At 34.2% G+C, this 23,369-nt stretch overlaps 1 protein-coding gene across 3 annotated transcripts in view; it reads left to right on the forward strand.

The window, feature by feature from the left end:
• The window catches only part of ARHGAP5 (Rho GTPase activating protein 5), a 72,205-nt gene that overhangs the window by 42,834 nt on the left and 6,002 nt on the right, over window positions 1-23,369 (forward strand). For 2 of the 3 annotated variants that reach the window (XM_045802590.2, XM_045802589.2), the window contains exons 3-6: window positions 1,050-1,197; window positions 16,045-16,122; window positions 18,909-19,040; window positions 19,758-19,863. In XM_045802590.2, the coding sequence (XP_045658546.1) occupies window positions 1,050-1,197; window positions 16,045-16,122; window positions 18,909-19,040; window positions 19,758-19,863 (464 nt within the window). The remainder of the gene's footprint in view (window positions 1-1,049; window positions 1,198-16,044; window positions 16,123-18,908; window positions 19,041-19,757; window positions 19,864-23,369) is intronic. The other variant, XM_045802591.2, reaches the window with a different exon arrangement.

The raw sequence follows: 23,369 nt of genomic DNA on the forward strand, positions 1-23,369 counted from the left end.
AGACTCCTTCATAAAGAATGGGAAATTAAGATGAGTATTGCTTTAGGCATAGAAAGCTCTCCTGTCCTCCCTCTCCTATCCCCCCCTTCTGAAAAGAAATCGTATGCTTTTATCCTATTTACAAGTCAGTAATGATACTTAACGACAAATTTGTATAGGTTCGTGATTTATCAGAGAAAATAAGTTTGTAGATAAACTGAAAAGAGAACAATAAAAATGCTCTAGCATCTTTGAATTTCTGAAAATTTACTCATCTTCCTTTATTTTAGAGATTCTCAACTAGGGATGCATAATAGAATTATCTTTGGAGATGCTTACAATATCCTACTCCAGAAAAATTGACTCAGAATCTCCTCAGCAATTGAATTCTTGACAGTACCTCCTTTTTGAGATGTTCACTCCTTGGTTAAGAACCCATTTTCTCCCAGTACTAGATTGAGGTTAAACTCTGAAAATTAGTATTTCATTTTGTTTTTCCTATTGTGAAAATGTTTTAGCCATTACTTAAGAAAATTATCTTAACATTTAAGAAATAGTAGATAAGAAGAAAGTGGGAAAATAAGGGACAAATAATGGGACTGAAATTCATGAAGTTACATAGTTTCATTGTATAATCAATAACTAAAGCTATATTTTGTTCTTATAAATACAGCTATGCACAAAAACCTCACTTGGACCTGCCCCAAAGACCAAATAGAATTAGACTACAGCTAAACTAAATTGAGCATTGCTTACTTCCAACTTTTCCTTTGAGTGGACATTGAAAAATGATGTTTTCTAATTTCCCTACCTATCCACTTTCCTATTTTCCAAAAGGAATATTCTTTCTAGTCAGTCATTTTTTTCTCTGTTCATGTTTTGTTTCTTTCCATTGCTCAAGTTGTTGCTTTTAGCAGAATTTGACTGAGTCCCATATTGGTGGTCATTTAGGTTAGATGTGGCTTTTAAATACTTAAACTTTGATACAAAATGTGTATTTACATGACTAAATACGAATGTTATTCTGAAGGGAATTTTAATAGTTTTAACTTGAATATGTTTTCTTATAGCAGAAAAAGAAAACTAAGAACTTCAATCCACCAACACGTAGGAATTGGGAAAGTAATTACTTTGGGATGCCCCTCCAGGATCTGGTTACAGCGGAGAAGCCCATACCACTATTTGTTGAAAAATGTGTGGAATTTATTGAAGATACAGGTAGGATAGAATTATCATTGCAAGAGATGTAATTTAAAATTTCACTTTTGCCATACTAACAGTTTGTCAAATGTTCATGATTCATAAAAGCTAAATTTTGATAGAGGTGTGTATATAGTTCTTCTTAGGTTTGATTGTCTTGAGTATCAACTCTAGACATAACTATCTGATATTTGAAAAAAGCTGTTGTTCGCCATTAATGTTTTTGTTGGACTTCTCTAATAAATGGGTAAGTCGAAGGCTAAAATGTTACTTACCTTACTCTGAAATTTAGGATAACTTGATTATTAAATTATGCTACTACTTAATCATAGTTATGATTTTAAATAATTTGAAAGTTTTCAGTTTTTTTAAGTCTAGTACTATTTCTATTACCCATTTTACACATGAATTTTTATTTCAAATTTCATAGCAGTATTTATAAATGTATGAAAGGCTGCTTGTTTGAGATGTTAATATTTATTCAGCAGCACTATCTTGATGTGCTTTATATGGTTTGAGTTGTATTTTTAAGGAGGGTGCAGATACCCTCATTATTTTAAAAACCAGCCTGTGTTGTTTACTTTGTCCAATGTGAACTATTACCTGAGGGCTGGAGTAGTCAAAATTGAGGAATAGAGGTAGAATATTATCATGTTTATGTGCATTTAAAAACATGAGTTAATCATGAAACCTCAGTAATTGAATGGACTACAAAATTTAATGGTTTGAAAACATGAACTAATTCCATCTTAATTTTATTCTTAATGATCTTCTTTGATAAATAAGCATTGTTTAAAAGACAAAACTAGGATATCTGTCCTGTCTAAAATGTCAAGTTCATTTTTACTTGGATGTACAGTTCTATACCTAATTGGGTTGACTGTTTGGTGAGAAGTGCTGACTTTAAGTTTTAATAAGGGGATGGAATATGGGACAATAACTGTTATCTGCTAATATTATAGTTGAAATAGCCTATATCTTCCCTGTTCCATTAATAAGTGTTAATTTATAGAGCCTACATTTGGATACACTCTTAATCATTTGTTTTTTTCCTTCAACAAAGTGTTTTAGCCAGATTTCTTGTCTATATTTCTGTCCATCTTTAGCGTGGTAGAAGTGCAAAGTTTCTTAAAATATTAGCTTTCTGCATTGAGCTTAAAGAATTCTCATTTGCTATAGTAAAATAATTTGGCTTTATGGATATGACTGAGAAATTAGGAAATATTTTTCTTTAGTAATTAGAAAATAAAGTAATAATAGATAGCATTTTGTACATTTATTTTTATAATTAAAAATTCCCATTTCTTGAATAATTTTCATGGTAATTGAGTGATTTGGTATGAGGAAAATGAATGAATTCCAAGTGTAAGGTAAAATGAAATTATACCCCAATTCTTAGCATAATTTGAATTAATTCAGTTAACTGACAGGTAATTTATATATTTAAGTGCTTTGTTAGAAGTGTACTAAGGTATCATAAGATCATAAGAATTGTCATATAGAAGATTAAAGCCCATTTCTTTTGTGGTGGTAGTGGTAGTGTATTTGATTTTACTGATTAAAGCTGATGAGTATTAGCAGAAAATTCTCAGTTGCTTGAGTTCAATATTGAATTCCCAATATGCACTTGTAGCACAACCATCTTTTGAAGGTTTTACGTATAATGTAAATATCAGTTACTTAACTATTTAAAAGTCTCGTACTTTGTTGTTTGGGGATTCATAGACATAGTGGTGTAAATGAGCAGTACTTTTACTGTTATAATCAATCAGCAGGCCTTGTTTAAAGGACTAAACTTTTTAAACAGCCTTGAAGAAGCCATTATGGTAGTTTTAAAATTCATCTTCATTGATGATATACATACGGTGAAGTTTGCCAATTTTAATTGTACAGTGAGTTTTGATAACTCTGCAGTCATTTAAGCACCACCACAATCAAGCTATAGAGCATTTTCATTACCCCAAAAAGCATCCAGTGTTTCATCGTGAAGTATAATGATAATTGATAGCTTGCTGTTGGGGGTTTTTGTAGATGCTCTTTATCAGGTTGAGAAGTTCCCTTCTATTCTTGTTTCCTTGTATCAAAAATGGATGTCGATTTTGTCATGTGATTTTTTTTTTTCATCTGTTGAGGTGATCATATGGCTCTTTTTAAAGTCTGCTTATATAGTAAATTTTATTAATTGATCTTCAAATGTTAAACTAAACTTGCATCCCTGGGATAAATACCACTCGGTCATAATGTTTTGTCTTTTTAATATATTGCTGGATTCAGTTTATTGAAATGTTAAGGATTTCTGCTTCCTGAGGAATATTGGTCTATAGTTTTCTTTACTTGCAATGTCTTTGTCTGGCTCTGGTTATCAGAGTAAAACTGGCATCACAGACTTGAGTCTGTTTTCTAAAAAGTTTGTACAGAATTGGTAATATTTCTTTCTTAAATTTTAGTATAATTCACCAGTTGAAACTGTTTGGACCTGGAATTTTATTTATGAGGAGGTTTTTAACTATGGATTAAAATTTTTAAGTAGATACAGGGCTGTACAGATTTTTGATTTCTTGAGTAAGCTTTGGTTTTTTTGTGTGTCTTTCAAGGAGCTTGTCCATTTCATCCAAGGTGGAATAAGGTTGTTTATAAATCTCCTTATCAGTGTTTTAACGCCTGTAGCATCTGTAGTGATGTCTTCTCTTTTGATTTTGTGTCACTAATTTGTATCTTTTTTTCCCTTCTCATGAGCTGTTTATCAATATTACTGATTTTTTCGAAGAACCAACTTTTGGTTTTACTGATTTTTGTTTCCGGTCTTTTGTCTGTTTTTTAATTCAGTGAATTCTACTTTTAATTCCCTTTTTTCTGCTTTTATTTGGCTTCTTTATAGTGTCTTAAAGTAGAAGCCTAGATTAATGATTTTGACCAATCTTTACTATAACATTTAATGTTTAATATTTTCCTCTAAGCATTATTCTGATACCACAGATTTTGCTATGTTTACATTTGCATTCAGTGTGGAATAGTCTGTAATTTCCCTTTTGATTTTTTTTTTTTATTTAACTCAGTTATTTTAGAAGTATTTTCTTTTTCTTTTTTTTTTTTTAAGATTTTATTTATTATTTACTAGAGAGAGAGAGCACAGCAGGGGGAGCAGCAGGCAGAGGGAGAGGGAGAAGCAGGTTCCCCACTGAGCAAGGAGCCCAATGTGGGGCTCAGTCCCAGGACACTGGGATCATGACCTGGGCCGAAAGCAGACACTTAACCGACTGAGCCACCCAGGCTCCCCAGAAATATTTTTGTTCTAAATATTTTCCAGGTATCTTTCTGTTACTCATTTCTAGTTTAATTCTATTGTAGTTGGAAAACTAGCAGTTTGGTTTCACTGTAAGTTTATTTAGATTGTTTTATAGCCCAGAATATAGTCTTATTTCGAAGAATGTTCCATGGGACCTTGAACAGAATGTTTTATTAAGCTGTTGGGTAAAGCGTTCTGTAAATGGGAGTTAGGTCACATTCTTTAAGAAGTCTCATAGATCCTTACTGATTTTTTTTGTTGACTTTTGACTTTTTTTTAATAACTTAAAGAATACTATTGAAATCTGCAGTCATGATTATATAGGTCTTTCTCCCTTTTAGTTCTGTTAGGTTTTGCTTCATGTGTTTTGAAATTCTTTTAGTTGGCATATACATTTAGCATTGTCTGCTTAATGAACTGAGCTGTTATTATAAAGCATTCACTTTATGCTTTATAATATTCCTTCTTAAGTCTACTTTGTATAATATAGCCACTTTGTATAAAAAGTCAATGATATTTTCCTTGAGTAATGTTTGTGTGGTATGTCTTTTCAATCCTTGTAGCCTATTTGTATCTTTATATTTAATGTAGCTTCTTGTAGGCAGCATATCATTGGGTTTGATAATTCATTTGTGTTCATTGGAGTGTTTATTAGATCATTGGTTTTTAATACAATTATCAATATAATTGGTTTTAAATCTCCCATCCTATTTTTCTTTTTGTCCATGTGATTATTATTCCTTTTTTCTTTTTTTCCTGCCATCTTTTGGATTGATTGAATATTTAAAAAATTCTGTTTTAACCCATATTCGGGTTATCAGTTATATCTGTCTTAGGTCTTTTTAGTGGTATGCTAGTATTTGAAATATATATCTTTAATCACAGCTCACTGTCAAATATTACACCACTATAATGTATAATTTAGAACCTAGTAACAGTATGTTTAACCTTCCATCCCTTGTTCTATTGTTGTACGTTTTACTTCTGCAATTTAAAAAAAATTTCTGTGTAGTTAACATACAGTGTTATATTAGTTTCAGGTGTACAATATAGTGATTCAACCATTCCATACATCACCCAGTGCTCTTCACGACATGCACTACTTAATCCCCATCACTTATTTCACCCATCCCCCAACCTACCTCCCTTCTGATAACCGTCAGTTTGTTTTCTATAGTGAAGAGTCTGTTTCTTGGTTTGTCTTTCTCTCCCTTTTTTTTTTCTTTGCTTGTTTGTTCTGTTTCTTAAATTCCACATATAGGTGAAATCATATGGTATTTGTCTTTCTCGGACTTATTTTGCCTAGCATTTTACTCTCTAATTCTAGCTGTGTGTTGCAAATGGCAAAATTTCATTCCTTTTTATGGCAGAATAATATTCCATTGTAATATATACACATATCGGTACTTTATGAATTCATCTGTTAGTGAACACTTGGGCTGCTTCCGTAATTTGGCTGTTACAACTAATGCTGCAATAAACGTTGGGGTCATGTATCCCTTTGAATTTGTGTTTTTGTATTTTTTGGGTACCCAGAGTGCAGTTGAGGATTGTAGGGTGGTAATTCTATTTTTAACTTTTTGAGGAACCTCCATACTGTCCCAGAGTTGCTATACCAGTTTGCATTCCCACCAGCAGTGCCCATGGGTTCCTTTTTCTCCACATCCTCATGAACACTTGTTTCTTGTGTTTCTGATTTTAGCCATTCTGACAGGGAGGATTTCCTGATGATGAGTGATGATGAGCATCTTTTCATGTGTCTGTTAGCCATCTGTATGTCTTCTTTAGAGAAATGTCTGTTTATGTCTTCTGCCTATTTTTTAATTGGATTATTTGGTTTTGGGGGTATTGAGTTGTATAAGTTCTTTATATATTTTAGATACTAACCCTTTATCAGATATGTCATTTGCAGATGATATTTTCTCCCATACCGTAGGCTGCCTTTTAGTTTTGTTGATTGTTTCCTTTGCTCTGCAGAAGCTTTTGCTTGATGAAGTCCCAGTAGTTCATTTTTGCTTTTGTTTCCCTTGCTTCCGGTGGCTTTCTTTTAAGTAGCTACTGCCGAGGTCAAAGAGGTTGCTACCTGTGTTCTCCTCTAGGATTTTGATGGCTTCTTGTCTCACATTTAGGTCTTTTATCCAGTTTGAATTTATTTTTGTGTATGGTGTGAGAAAGTGGTCAGTTTCATTTTTCTGCGTGTGAATGTCCAGTTTTTCCAATACCATTTGATGAAGAGACACTCCCCCCCCCCACTGGATATTCTTTCCTGCTTCATCAAAAATTAATTGATCATATAGTTGTGGGACCATTTCTGGGTTTTCTGTTCCATTCCATTGATGGATGTGTCTGTTTTTGTGCCAGTACCATACTGTCTTGATGACTGCAGCTTTGTAATATAGCTTGAACTCCGTAATCGTGATGCCTCCCACTTTTCTTTTACAGGATAGCTTTGGCTATTTGGCATCTTTTGTGGTTCCATACAAATTTTAGGATTGTTTGTTCTAGCTTTGTGAAAAACACTGTTGGTATTTTGATAGGGATTCTGTTAAATCTGTAGGTTGCTCTAAGTAGCATGGACATTTTAACAATGTTTGTTCTTCCAATCCATGAGCATGGAAATGTTTTTCCATTTTTTTGCATCCTCTTCAATTTCTTTCATAAGGGTTTTATAGTTTTCAGAGTATAGATCTTTTACCTCTTTGGTTGTGTTCATTGCTAGGTATCTTACGGGTTTTGATGCAGTTGTAAATGGGATTGATTTCGTTTTCTGCTGGGTTTTTTTTTTTTTTTTTCGTTTCATTCAGCTTTGTCTTTTTCATGATATCTAACAAGCAGTCTGCTGTTATTCTTTCCTATGTTCCTGTGTATGTGATGTGTTCTCCTTTCTCCCTCAACTCCCAGATGCCTTTAAAGTTGTTCTGTTTTTTAGAGGTTTTATTTAAATGTTCTTAGTGTATGCTTTTTTTTTTTAAAGATTTTATTTATTTATTCCACAGAGATAGAGACAGCCAGCGAGAGAGGGAACACAAGCAGGGGGAGTGGGAGAGGAAGAAGCAGGCTCATAGCGGAGGAGCCTGATGTGGGGCTCGATCCCATAACGCCGGGATCACGCCCTGAGCCGAAGGCAGATGCTTAACCACAGGCGCCCCTAGTGTATGCTTTAAAAAAACAAAAAACAAACTTGTGCTTGAGGTTTCTGGAGCTTCTTGTATCTTTTTGGTTTATAATTTTCAAATTTGTAAAATTTGGGGCCATTATTTCTTGAAATCTTCCCCCCCCCTTATTCACCATATTTCTGCTTCTAGACTCCAGCTACATGTGTGTTAAACATCTTGAAATTGTCCCACAGCTCACTAAAGCTGTTTGTTTTATTAAGCCTTTTTTCTTTCTGTGTTTCACTTAGATTATACTGTATATCTATTGCTGTATCTTTTAGTTCACTGATTTTTTTTTTTTCCCTATATGGTCAAATCCAGAAGTTCCATTTAAGTCTCTTTTTTCTGTGTGTCATTTTTCTATGCATCATGTTGGTGTTTTCCTTTACATCTTGTGAGGGTACTTAAAAAAAGTCCTTTTTTTTTTTTTTTTTTTTTTACTATTCTGCCATATTTCATTTCTGGATCTATTTCTGTTTTTTTTCTCCTAATTATGAGTAACTTTTCTGCCTTTTTGGTGGTTTTGATTTGATGTCAGACTCTTGGAATTTTACATTATTAGGTGAGTTTTCTAGTGTTCTTTTAAAGAGTGTTCAGTTTGTTTTGTCATGTATTAAGTATTTGTGAATCACTTTGATACTTTCTAGGCTTGTATGTAAGTTTGTTTTGGTGGATCCAGAGCAGCTTTTATTCTGTTGTTTGTATAGATATACAGTAAGATAAGGACTTGACCCAGTGCCCTGTATATTAAAAGGTCTTTTGAGAATAGAATTTGAACTATGTTCTGCCTCGGACTCAGGAAGTTTTCTCTCTCACATGTAGAGTATTCAACCAAGGATTTCAGGGACTTTTCGGCACATCTCTGAGGCTCTTTCTCTGTGTAACTCCCTCTTTTTTGGTATTCTACCCCTCAAATTTTGACGTTCTCATGCTTTCTGAACTCTTGTCTCCCATTTTCTCAACTCTGGTAGACCATTGTGCTCTGTGGTGATTCCACCTCTCCACACTACTATCTATAAACTGTTTCCAGGCACTAAATTTGGTAATTCAGACAGTTAACTATTTACTGCTCCCCCCCCCCCAATAGATCACTGTTGTGCAATGTCTGAAAACTTGTTTTATATAATTTCTCCAGTTTTTAGTTCTTTACTATAGGAGGGAAGTTTCCATAGCAGTTAAGTCCTTCATGGTGGAATCAGACGTCCCTATAGCAGTTTGTATAATAGTACTGTATGATAGTTGTGCTAAGGTGGAGTTGGGAAATGACCCTTGGAGTATAAGTGTAAGTTTAAGGTAGGCAAAAAGAGGCAATGTGGAGGAGAGACATTGAAAAGAAAGGGAGTGATAGGCTTCTCTGAGGAATTAGTATGATAAACCTGGTAGATACTGAGGTTGAAAGAGGACACAGAAATACCCCTCATATTGCTGATAGGGCGAATGTAGGTATACCATTAATGAAAACAAATTGTAGTAAGAAAGGAGAAATGACATTTTGGTAATGAATTCATATTATGTACTTATTAAATCTTAAGGTGCCCTGTGGGTTATCCATATAAAAGCCCCAAGACTCCATTGAATGTATGGCTATGGATCTTTGGGAAATGGTTTGATCTTAAGATTTTGGTAATTGTCATTGTATAGATATTAATGTAAGCTGTGTGTTGATGAAATTGAGGGTGAGTACACAGAGTGAGAAAAAAAGTTCAGTGCAAATAGGCTATACAAAAGAGTATGCTCTAAAACACCAGAGAGGAGGAAAATTTTAATAAGCATCATTATCAGCATTGAATATAAAGAAGTCAGGTGACTTAGAATGATACTTTTTAAAAAATATTTTTGAGATAAAATTCATATGACATAAAATCAGCCATGTAAAAATGTACAGTTCAGTGATACGTAGTGCATGTACGGTGTTGTGCAACCACCACCTTATCTAGTTTCAAAGATTTCTATCACCTTAAAGGAAACTATACCCATTAAGTAGTTACTCCATAAAATTCATATGACATAAAATCAGCCATGTAAAAATGTACAGTTCAGTGATACGTAGTGCATGTACGGTGTTGTGCAACCACCACCTTATCTAGTTTCAAAGATTTCTATCACCTTAAAGGAAACTATACCCATTAAGTAGTTACTCTGGTAACCACCAACCTGCTTTTTGTCTCTATGGATTTACTTACCCTGAATATTTCATATATATGGGATCATACAATATATAACCTTTTTTCTGGCATCTGTCACTTTGTATAGTGTTCATCTGTGTTGTAGCATGTGTAATTGTATGGATTTACCACATTTTGTTATTCATTGATATGTTGGCGGACATTTAGTTTGTTTCCACCCTTTGGCAATTGTAAACACTGCTGCTGTGAACATTCATATACAAACATTTGTTTTGAGTACCTGTTTTCATTTCTTTGGGGTACATACACAGGAGTTGAATGTTGAGTCATGTGGTAATTTCTATGTTTATCTTTTTGCGGAGCTATCAAATTATTTTCCGCAGTGGATTCACCATTTTATATTTCCACCAGCAATGTACAGGAGTTCAAATTTGTCCACATCATTGGCAAATTGGAAGAGCAAAATAAGATTATCAACAGCAGGAGGTGCACTACCAATAAAGCAGGCAATTGAAAAACTGTAAAATGTAGGGGCGCCTGGGTGGCACAGCGGTTGAGCGTCTGCCTTCAGCTCAGGGCGTGATCCCGGCGTTCTGGGATCGAGTCCCACATCAGGCTCCTCCGCTATGAGCCTGCTTCTTCCTCTCCCACTCCCCCTGCTGTGTTCCCTCTCTCACTGGCTGTCTCTATCTCTGTCAAATAAATAAATAAAATCTTTAAAAAAAAAAAAGAAAAACTGTAAAATGTAGGAAAAAAATTGCAAAGACTCTAACCAAGGAATGCCTAAATAGATTCTGAAGATAGCACACTTTCAAAACCAGAGAAGCCAGGAATTGTAAGTTAGTCTCTCAAAGAATAGTTTTAGTGTGTTATGTCCAGCAGAAATTCCTTGAGGTTTTCTGGTATATTAACACTACTTTTTATGGTTTCTCGCTCTGAAATATATTTTTATCTATTAGCAGGAACATTATCTTCTTTAAGTAGCTAGTCTTTGGGTCTTAAGTAATGCTTTTTTGTTATTGTTGTTGTTTGTTTTTACATCATTGCCCTAAGACGATAATCTTCATGAGAGTAGGGACCCTTAGGTCTTAAAACCCATGGCTGTGGCACATATAAGTAAGTCCTTACTTAATAAATGTTGTAACAGTTTTTTCATGAAAATACTTCATAACTGAGTATTTGTCCTTGTGACATTAGTTATTCATGAATAATATTTCAGTCTTTATTTTACAAACTACAATTAGCATTTATTGTTTTTTCGTACAAACACAAAGACTGCATGGTAATTGCAAAAGATGACAAAATGGAGACATTTGTGCTGCAGTGAGACTTACAGTAATTTAAATGTATAGCAACTGAATATTTTGCATTATGCTTAGCCCCACTAAGTTATAATATCATAAATACACAAGTTTTGCATTGTAATAGTAATGGATAAAGGTGATACACAACGTGTAAGATGTTCTCTGGTTTTTCTATGGAAAGAGACTATTCTTAAGTGAAAGCTCTTTCAGATGCTTCCTTTTTAAGTTAAATTTGAAACATGAAACTGTCATTTTTGTGGTTGACAACCAGATGATGTATACATAGATTTCTTGTTTAATTATGAAATTCCTTCAAGAAAATAAATGTTGTGCAAGTCTGAAGAGACCCTAGCCCTTAATCTTTTTATTCCTCAGGTGAAATAATATACTTTGCTAATATAATAATCAGCTTTTACAGAATATTTACTATTTGTATAATAATTTTAGTATGCTATAAAGTAACTTGTATATTCATGTAATTTTCATACCTGTATGAGTTATATGTACAATTATTACATGTTTTACAGAAGTAGAAACAGGCTCAGAGAAATTAAGTAATAGATATGAGGTCACACAGTTGGATTCTAGCTCCACTTTACATTACTGCTTACAGGTGACTTTTGATGATCAGAGTTGTTTTGTTGTTAAGGAAAGGAATTGTCTCTTTCATTATAGCAAGAAGAAAAGTACAGATAAATCCATAAGAAGTAGAATGAAAAATCACTTGTGATTTTATCATGATCAAGAGTTAAGGTTTTCTTTTTCTATATATTTTTACCATAGGTAATACACCTTTAAACATACATAGCTTTTTCAAAAAGGGATAATTAAACATGGTTTTGTAATAATTTTAGTACATGAGCAACATCATTCCATGCAATAAGATAGTTTTCTTTGGAATTACATTTTATGACTTATCTATCATATTCTAACATCATTATAGTCGTGGTTTATTCAGATATCCTGTATTTCTGAACATAAGCCTCCAAACGTTCAATACTGGCAGTTGTACATTTCTGTATGCTTATATTTTTATTTTTTTCAGAAAAGTGTTTAGACATGAATTTTCCAGGCCCAGCCCACAACGGTAGAAAGTATGCACCGTGAAGCAGAAAGGCGTATGTTGAATGTAACAAACTAATTACTCTAGCTTGTTCAATGTGTGACCCTGAGAAAGTTACTTCACTTTTCAAAGCTTGTTTCTTTATTCTTTTTTTTTTTTTTTTTTAAGATTTTTTTATTTATTTATTTGACAGAGATAGAGACAGCCAGCGAGAGAGGGAACACAAGCAGGGGGAGTGGGAGAGGAAGAAGCAGGCTCATAGCAGAGGAGCCTGATGTGGGGCTCGATCCCGTAACGCCGGGATCACGCCCTGAGCCGAAGGCAGGTGCTTAACCGCTGTGCCACCCAGGCACCCCTTGTTTCTTTATTCTTAACATATGGCCTCTCATCAGTTATTTTGAACATGGGTTGTTGTTTAATGGCAACGTTTGCTAGTTTGGTGACTTTCCTAAACTACTATTGTAAAGTGTCATTTGTGGCCACTGAAGTCTGTATTCCATTAGCTTATTGGTTAGCTAGTGTTTTGACAGTTTGTTTAAATGCCTGAAGTCATTGGAAAAAATCCTTTCCAAGTCTGCAGATTGTATTGGGGCACTCTTTCAACACTGACCCAAGGCCTTCACTTCCAGCTTGAGCAGAGCCTGTGTTCAGCCTAGCGACGAAAGTTTGGAATCTTGTCAGGCATTTTCTGAGGATGTATTGAGCCCTGGGCAAGCGTGTGGGCTTCTTGATTCCCCAGTATATGTAGGAGCTTTTTAAAAGCCATAATCTGCCACTGTCTCCCTTGCCAACATCTTCCATCATAGACTTTCCCTCCCATTGCTTGTCCTGACTGTTGTCCCTTGCTCCAAATTGCTACAGCCAATACTTGTGCCTTTAAATGCCAGTGAAGCCACCTCAGCCCTTGGGACACTTCAAGTTGAGTGAAACACAAGCAGGCCCTTGTGTTGTTCCATCTGGAAGACAGATGAAAACCCATCACCACAATTCTTTGCGAGTAAGATCTGTATTGCTCCCTCTGGCACTTGCGACCTTTGCCCAGAGCACAGGCTACATTATTATGGTTGTTGCCAATCTGAAGTGTAGGGGTATGGTAGATGGACAATTAAAAGCTGCTTTCTTCACCAAGCCTTCTGGTGGTTGTGATTTTCTTTTCTTTTTCTTTTTTAACTAGATTTCAGAGTTCTGCAAAAATGGATTCTGACACTTTTTGACAGCTCATTAGTTGCTTTTCTGGGGGAACCAGGCTCTGAAATTTCCATCTCCATCTCTTACTAATGCCATTCCCCATGGACATATTTTTCTAATTTATGGGTTATCTATACACCTTACTTTGTAAGCTATTTTACGATTTAGGATTATTTCAGCATGAAGGTATACAGAAACAGTCTGTGAAACTCTTGTTTTATATCCGTATTAGCAATTCAGATAGACCATTTTCAGATACCTAGAACTTTGTACAGCACAAGGGTTAGGTACTTTTCTAATAAAAGAAAAAAAGGGGATACTTGGTTAAAAGTTATCATTCTAAATTTCTAAATTTTTATGTTTAGTTTTAGAATTTTGGAATAGATTTCTAATGCTTTTATTGTTTGGAGGCCCATGAATAGATACTTTGGGTGATTTAAGTCCAAGTGAAACTTCGATAATTTACATCTAGATAAGTGAGTTGGGGATGTTTTCTGTTTGTTTATTTATTTTACATCATTTAGTTATTAGTGAATGGAAGGCAAGATTTTTAGCATGTATGATTGTGTACCTTAAAATTTTCATTTACTGAGAAATATTAAATGCTTATCACTGTGTCAGTGGTTGTCAGCCTCAGCATTATTGACATTTGGGCCATTTAATTTTTTATGGGAGGGGCGGTCTAGGATATAATTTAATTTAGGTGCATCGCATTTAGTGTTCATGCTTTTTAAACCCCTTTAATTCAAAAGAATTTTTGAAACTATCGTCAGACTTTTAACCACTAGTTTTAGTCTTCATTGATTTTTTTAAATCTCTGTTATTTCTCCTGTGGTTATTGGTTGACATTTCACTATACAAACGAACTCCTCTTTCTTCCTCAATTTGAGTTTGTGTAATGTTTCCTCATTATTAGATTTGATTTATGCTTTTTTGTTAGAAATACTACCAGGGTGATAGATCTTTTTAAGTACATCATATCTGTTGAGACAAAATGTCAGTTTGTCCCAATATAGGTGATATTAATTTTGATTATTTGGTGCTGTATCAACCAGACTTCATCACTGAAGTTAAAACTTTATTAACTTTTTATTTATTTATATTGATACGGATTCATTTGTTCTTACTGTATATAGTCCGTGAGTTCTAATCCATTAATGTTTTTATATATTTTGGTATTCAGATCATTGTAGCTTAGGCTCCTTCATGGCTTCTGTGTCTTTTTAAGATATGCCCCCATAATTCCTTAAGTACTTGATTTTCAGTGTTCTGGTACAAGATGTACCAGGCTTGGGTTATACTTTTCCTGATTCAGCTTTGAATCAGCCTTTCTCCAGATTGCTCTGGTTTTGTTTTAGTAGAGAATGTTATTTAGAAACCAGTATTGGGGCTGCTTATGGACCATCTTAGCAGAAAAAGCTAGGAAAGCTAAGAAATATATGTATGTCTGTATCTGTGCTTATTTCTGTGGCAGTCTATTAAAAGTCATGAATTTTTGCTGTTAACTTTATTTCAACCTAATGCCACAAAGTACATTTAATTCTAGTCCCCCTTTTGTTATTAGTAACTTCCTTCTCCACCATTGAGAATCCTTGCTCCTTTTATTCTCTGCATATTTACTAATTTGCTCAAGTCTGGAATGTGCAAAAAGTATACATTACACTCTAGATTTGAAACCTAAGTAGAGTTCAGTAAGTGCTCGCAGTTTTGTTTTGTTTTTTTTAATTTTTAAGGTCCAATTACATAGAGTGAAGTGCACCAAACTTAAGGATACACTTAGATTGAGTTGAGACAAATGCATACCCCTGTTTCATCCACCTACCTGTCAAGAAACAGAACATTTTCATCATCATCCTTTATGTCTCTTCCCAATTAGTTTTCCAACCACCCAAGATAACCTCTTCTGATTCCCCCCATCCCCCACTTACAGGTAAGTATTACCTGTTTTAGAACTTGATAGAGGTGGAATCATACAAAATAAATTCTTGTGTCTGGTTTCTTTCATTCATTACAGAATAATTCATGTTTACTATGTCAGTAAAATTTTATAACATTTAAAAACACAACTTTAGCCCATGAAACTTTTGTCATTGGATTTTTGCTCCCTTTTATGTTCATGAAGTTCTGAATATTAACTTTTTTCCTCCAGCATGAGAAACACTTCGTTCTTTCCTGTTGTTACGTATTCTTTGTAAAGACTAAAGTAATTCTAATAACTAGGTGGAAAAGTAGAAGGAATTAATAATACATTATCCCACAGGAAAGCTGTGACATTGGTCAAGGAATGTTTGAAATAATCTTTTTCATTGATTGCTTCTTTTGGGGTTTTCTGTTGTTGTTACTCCTGTGATCATAAGAGTACAATGCCTTATCAAATTGAATTCTTTTAGAAGTGCTTTGAGGAACTTCCTATTGAACGTAGAGAACAGCTATTGACTTTTGGCCAATGACATATAAATGTTAGATCTTTTGTTATTGTCTACAGGTCCCTGAGGCTTTTCTTCTTTCCTTCCCTCCCCTCCCCTCCCTACCCCTCCTCCAGTATAATTTCTTCATGTTGTTTAGACTCTCTAATTTCTATTGATTTATCTTCAAGTTCACTCATTCATTACTCTCTCATCTCCATTCTGGTTTCTGTTATTTCTTAGTTCTAAAATTTTCAGTTCTTATTGTATCTCTGGATTTTTAAGCTTAAGTATATTTTTTGTTGTAGATAAATATGTATATTTCTTTTTTCTTTTAGGATTATGTACTGAAGGACTCTACCGTGTTAGTGGGAACAAAACTGATCAAGACAATATTCAAAAGCAGTTTGATCAGGGTATGGTATATAAAATAAAATAATTTTTAAGGTATTTTCCTTATTGAAATTTCATGGTGGGAAGATTGATATTCTAAGGATATGGGATTTTGAGGGGAAAGAGTTTTGAAACAGAAGTATGTGATAGAATAAATATCACAGTCAGGAAATAGAAGAGCTATAAATCCATTACCAGAATTAGAAAAGCAATAAATTGACTTATGACATACCAGCATCTTTTTGTATATCAGAGATAGTACTTATTTAAGATGCAATTGAAAATTTTTTTCATGCTATAGGGCCAACTAACCATTAGGAATAAAAACAAAACAACTCCCTACTCAAAATAAATTCTTTTTTTTTTTTTTTTTAAAGATTTTATTTATTTATTCGACAGACATAGAGACAGCCAGCGAGAGAGGGAACACAAGCAGGGGGAGTGGGAGAGGAAGAAGCAGGCTCATAGCAGAGGAGCCTGATGTGGGGCTCGATCCCATAACGCCAGGATCACGCCCTGAGCCGAAGGCAGACGCTTAACCGCTGTGCCACCCAGGCGCCCCCAGAATAAATTCTATAAGAAATCAAAGTTTTAAGTATGAAAAATGAAAACTGTGAGCATTATGGAGAAAAAGGAGTGAATATTTTTATAATCTTAGAGTAGGGAAAGGCCTAAATTTGATAGGAATCCTAGAAAGCACAGACAAGATAATAAATTGAACTACCTAAAAATGCAAAAATTCTTTGTGAGGTAGTGGATAAAACAAAATCAGGAGATGAACTATAAACTTGAGGAAGGTGTGCAATACTATGTAGGCTAGATTAAGCAGTTCACATCAGAAGAAAGTGACCAGCCACGTTTATGAAAATATGTTCGGTCTCTATGATTTGTAGCTACAAAAATTAAAGCAAAAAGATTTGGTTTTGATTTATTATAAATGAAAAAGATTGTTGATAAGCAGGTATGTTGCCTTTTGAGAGGCAATTCATGTTGATCTATTAAAATTCAGGTCTTTTGGGGCGCCTGGGTGGTGCAGTCGTTAAGCGTCTGCCTTTGGCTCAGGGTGTGATCCCGGTGTTCTGGGACCGAGCCCCACATCGGGCTCCTCCGCTGGGAGCCTGCTTCTTCCTCTCCCACTCCCCCTGCTTGTGTTCCCTCTCTTGCTGGCTGTCTCTGTTAAATAAATAAATAAAATCTTCGAAAAAAAAAAAAAATTCAGGTCTCTTTGCTAGAGAAATTCCATTTATAAATACTTACGTTACAAAAGTCTTAGTGTAAGCTTACCAAGATAAACTTGAAAGGGTATTCACTGCAGCATTGTCTGAAATTTTTTAAAAAGGAGGTGAGGGGTTAACCCACTGTGCTTATTATAAGTAGAATACTAGATACCCATGTAAAATAACGTAGATTTGTGTGTGTTAAAATGGTAAAACGTCAGTTTTTGAGTAGTGTGTGTGTTTGCCTTGCTTTAAAAGTATATCATATATATAGTACTTAATTTTTAAAAACTATTTTGTTGGATAAACTGGACTTTATAATATCAAATTTGTGCATTTTCACTTACAATAATGAAGGAACGGGTAGTGGTCAATACTAGGGCCTCTTGAATTAGATTTCCTGGTTTTGTTTTCTGGTTCTGCCACTTACTACTGTCTTCTTGCTGTAGGGAAGTTAATTTTTCTAAATCCTAACTTTTTCTTATTTACAGTGGGGAGTGATAGAGGAACTATGATGAATAATGAGATAATGAGGAGTTTTCTGTACGACCATATTAAATATTCTTCAGATAGCTATTGTTAAAAGGAATGTAGGCTAAGAAAATAAGCTTTAGTGTATAAAAGTGTTTATCATAGTATCTTTAATGTTTTTAAATGAAATCCAGATGTTCAGTAATAAAATGTTATGTAAATTGTTAAATCTGGGGGAATGTTTTGTGATCATTAAAACTAGGGCAGAAGATTAATAATGGGTTAAGGATATATGTAGGTTCTTAGTACTAGTGTTTCAAATTTTCAGTTATATTACAGTTAAATGTTATCTAGAACACACAGAAAAGTTTTTAAAAGTTGCTTGTGAAATTTTAATCTTAGGTAGTGCCTTAAAAATGAAACCCAGTGTAAAATGTATTTATGATTTGTCTGGTTGTTTTGTTTATTTTTTTAATGAATAGAAAAGGGCTGAAAGGAAATATCCTAAAATAAAGTATAAACAGTGATTGTCTCTAGGTGACAGAGGTAATTTTTTTCTCTAGTTGCTCTGTGTTTGTACATTTTCCATCATTAAGTATCCATTGTACTTATGAAAGGAAAATATTCTTTTAATAGCAAATTAACCTCATGATACACCTTTAGTATGTTCCATGTTTGTTTAAGTCAGAATTTCACTGATACGTGTTGAAATTAAAGTATTTCATATAAAAAATTAAGCATAAACTAGAACGTATAAACTTGGATTTACGTGCTTAATTCCTGTCTCTTGTCTGTTTTCTTATGGCCTTTTTAAATAGCTTATGTAAACAAAATATTTTAAAAGGTAGATGTTAGTGAAAGCTAATGTTCTTCAACATACTAATAAGCCTAACAGCATTTTTCGTTGTAATAGAAGATGCTACTTACTTGGTTCTCTCTTCCCTTATGTCACGCAAACTTATATTAAAACAGTGGGTGAAGGATGAATTAGCCTGTAAAGAAACATGGCTGATGAGAAGATTCTAAAGTCTTTGAATCTACAAGTACCTGTTTTGCTTACTTCTCTTATAATAAATTAAAATTTTATTTTATAAATTTAAATTTAAATTTTTGTCTTGTAGATCATAATATCAGTCTAGTATCAATGGAAGTAACAGTAAATGCTGTGGCTGGAGCTCTTAAAGCTTTCTTTGCAGATCTGCCAGACCCTTTAATTCCATATTCTCTTCATCCAGAGTTACTGGAAGCAGCAAGTAAGTTATAAGCCTCCTTTTTTGGAGAGGGATGGTGATGGTGGGTTTTATATATTGATTGCTGTGTGTTAAAATCAGTCATGCACTAGAACATGTACCTAATAAAAATTTAGCTTATAAGACTCTTTCTTAACAATTTTCCTCCAGGTAAACAGAATCTGGGGGGTGTTCTCGGGAATATTTAATTTTAGCCTCTCTCTCAAGTGACTCAGTGCTTCTAGAAGTTTGAAGATCATTGTACTAGAAATTTGAGATTTGCAATTTTTATTCAAACTCAGGGGCTTTTTAAGAAAATTAAATGAATTCTTCAAATGAATGTATCTGTAATGTGTTTCAGTAAAATATTAACCTGTGTATGGTGTGTACACATGTGTATTTAAATTAAAGTCAAATTAACTTTGGACTTGAGTCTTCAGTCATTTTTTGAAAAAGTAAGGTGAGAAAATAGGTACCTGGTCAGTATTAACCATTTACTGTTTTACTGTCTCCAAGTCACTTAGACCTTCTCTGATTAGCTTTATTTGCAGAAAGTCTGTTGTACTAGATGATAATGTATTTAGCAGGTTCTTTAGAATATTTTGTTTTTGTTTGCCTCCTATCCTAATGTGCTTCAAAGAGATTGTTCATTGTCTTTTACAACAAGCAAAGAAGGAAGCTTTATCAAATATTTTTAAATGTATGAGTTTCAACAGATTTCTCTCTACTTTAATTTTACAGAAATCCCAGATAAAACAGAACGTCTTCATGCATTGAAAGAAATTGTTAAGAAATTTCATCCTGTAAACTATGATGTATTCAGATACGTAATAACACATCTAAACAGGTATTTTTATTTTTTGTTTTTGCAAATGCACTATAAATTTCAAACTTCAGACTTTTTAAGAGAAAAGGAGGCAGACTAATTTAAACATACAGTAATTTTGGTTCTGTTTTTTCTGGATTTTTAAAATAGATTTTTCATCAACTTGTTTAAAGAAAGGTATATGACTGTTTTAGTACGTTTAATGATAATATGAATATTATGATAGGTACTTCTTCCCTGTTTTTTATTACTGTTATTCTTTAACAGTTCTCTTCTATAGAATCTTGAAATTTTAGGTATGAAATGACTCTTAAATAATTAACCAAATCAACCTATTTGAAGTTGAAAAAATTGAGGTTTAAGGAGGGACGTTATATGCTCAGTGTCACATAAGTGACACATCTTATGAGTAGAACCTGAGTCTTTATTAAGACGTTTCATTTGCCTTTTGTATCACACTGTGTTGCTTTTGTATATCTTGCCTGCTTTGTTTGGATATAGCCCACACTGAAATTTTGTCAGAAACTTAAATTCATATTATTACCTACCCTGTTAACCTGAAATGCAGGACATTAGTCCGGTATTAAAAGCCCTTATAGATATGTTAAGCTTCAAGTTTATTCTTTTTTCTAAAATGATACTACTCACAATGCCATTTCTTAAGTGAAAGACGGTATTGTATAATAGCTTAAAGCTCAGACTCTTGAGTCAAACAGTCTTGGTTTTGAAACATTTTTATTAGTTCTTTGACCTTAGGCAAATTACTTACCTTGCTTAAGTCTTCATTTTCTCAACTATGAAAAATGAGAAAAATAACACCTCGCAAAGCTGTTCTTGGGACTAAATAGAATTATTAGTATTTGTGCTAATTTTTCAAGTCTATTCTTCATAATATTTTCTATTGACACTTTAATGAACTGAAGTTTGGGGTTTGTTTTTTGTTTTTTTTAACTAATAACATCAATGCTGAAACCCAAGTACATTTCAGTTTGTACCTCTTAAAAGAGAATGGTAACCAATGTTTAAAGTTTATTGTTGCACTCAGTGTAGTATAAAATTATATTCACATTTGTAGTAACCATTCTCTGAAGTCTCCCTCCTTGAGAAAATACCAGCATACTAGTATTGACATATAATTAGTGAAATATCATCTTTTGAAAATTACCATACAAGTGGTTCTTGAAATGATAACAGGTATGTACATGGTACTATCGGAGACCTTACCCAATATGGAGTGTAAGGATAGTTTGTGAACATATTCTTGTCTGGCCAGATTAAAGTGCTGAAGTAAGAATTGTACTTCATTTAAAAGAATAGGGAAAAAAGACAAAGGGAAAAGCGTGTTCAGAGAATCACAGTGCTAGCCCATAATCCGTATTATTTTAGACACTTCCGTGTTTGGCTTCAGTAATACAGCCACACAACAAAAGTATGTATCATGTGTTGAGGAATAGCTGAGGACTCTGTGATTCCAGTAGAGAGAAGGATAGATAGTAAGAGGTAAGGTCAGAAAGGGAAGAGAGACAGTGTGAGGTCATATAGGACGGTATTTTTTTTTTTTTAAGATTTTATTTATTTATTTGACAGACAGCAAGAGAAGGAACACAAGCAGGGGGAGTGGGAGAGGGAGAAGCAGGCTTCCCGCTGAGCTGGGAGCCTGATCCGGGACTCCATCCCAGAACGCTGGGATCATGACCTGAGCCAAAGGCAGACTCTTAACAACTGAGCCACCCAGGCGCCCCCTTATAAGACAGTATTAACACAGAGTGTACGCTTGACTAGATTTAATCCTCAAAATGTCTTACTGATAAGGAAGTTGCTTCATGGGTGTATGTCACTAAGCTCATTGTTGACTTAACTGACATTTATGGGGATGTGGGGAATGAGACTTTCTCAATGAAAATAGCATTACTTGCCTGTTATTCTTCATGGTAGAGGGACCACTGGAGAGTAGAGCAGAGAAAGAACATCATCAGACTTAAATTTTAAAAGGACTGTAGTGGGACTCTGTAGTGTAGACTGTAATGCCAGATATCTGTGTATCTGTGTGCCAGATACTCTTACAAATGCTAGAGACCTAGTATGTGAATAAAGCAGTCACTCATTTCATGGAACTCAAATTCTAATATAGAAAATAAATGACGGGGCGCCTGGGTGGCTCAGTCGTTAAACGTCTGCCTTTAGCTCAGGGCGTGATCCCGGAGTTCTGGGATTGAGCCCCACGTCGGGCTCTTCCACTGGGAGTCTGCTTCTTCCTCTCCCACTCCCCCTGCTTGTGTTGCCTCTCTTGCTGTCTGTCTCTCTCTCTGTCAAATAAATAAATAAAATCTTAAAAAAAAAAAAAAAGAAATGACAAATAAATATATAATGGATGATTGACAGATTGCAAAAACTAATCCATGGACTTACTCTCTTGTTATATTCTCGTTCACCTTATTCTGTGAGTTACTGTGTCAAATCCATTTTTTCTCCTAATTTTACTTTTTGTTCCTCTTCCACTGCTTTAGTTTAGCCATTATCATTTCTCATTTAGGTAACTCTAGTCTCTTTGTAATTAAGCTCTCCATGCCAGTTTTCCTCTTGATCCTCCTTTGATCTTGATGTCAGAATGATCTTTCTATAAATACCTTTTCTGATTGAGTAACATCCTATATCCTGTAGAAAACACTGTTTAAGTGGTCTGGTTCTAACTTCTTTGGTTATACACTTCTTTGAATTTCCCCCAAGCATACATCAGGAAACTGTATTAAACTAGTAACACTTAATCAGAAGTATCAATTTGTGCCTGTCATTATGTCTTAATGTGACTGCCTCGATTCTCAAAATGCAGTCCTCAAGCCAGCAGCAGTAACATCACCTCAGAACTTGTTAGGAATGCAAATTATCAGGTCCCACCCCAGACGTAATTATCAGTCTTAACGATTTAACAAGCCCTCCAGGAGGTTCTGATACACACTGAAGTTAAGAACCACTGTTTTGACTGAATTACACTTCCTTCCTACCATTTTACCAGTTGCCCATCACTCTTCGCTCAAACATCAAACATTACCTCTTAAAAAAAGAAGCCTTCCCTGGCCACCCTCATCTCTTATTTGGTACCTTTCTTTTATAATTTTTGACCCAGCAATTAGACCTGATGCCCATACTCTCATGTCTTTCAACTTTAGGGTTTTTTTCTTTTTTCAGAATCTATACTTGCCTACTGCATAGAAAAACCTGACTGGGCCCACTATATTTTAACAAAAGGTTAATTTTATTCTAAATATTCTAATTTTGTCTCTTAACAAATAGTAGTAAATTTTACCATAGAACACATATTTTTAGGGCACATATTTTACCTCAGATGAGCAATTCGTATCGTTTGGAAAAGGAGATTCTTTGGTTTATATTTTAAATATTTTGATGTACAAACTTAATTATGAGATTTTCCCACTACCTTGCATACTGGGCTGTTTCTTTATGTGTGGAATAAGAGGGTCAGATAAAAATACTAAGATTCTTTCCTAATTTAATAATTTTGAGTTATA

This window comes from Ursus americanus, chromosome 35 (assembly GCF_024610735.1).
Source record: "Ursus americanus isolate L20-20 chromosome 35, mUrsAme1.1.p, whole genome shotgun sequence".
Taxonomy (NCBI): Eukaryota; Metazoa; Chordata; class Mammalia; order Carnivora; family Ursidae; genus Ursus; species Ursus americanus.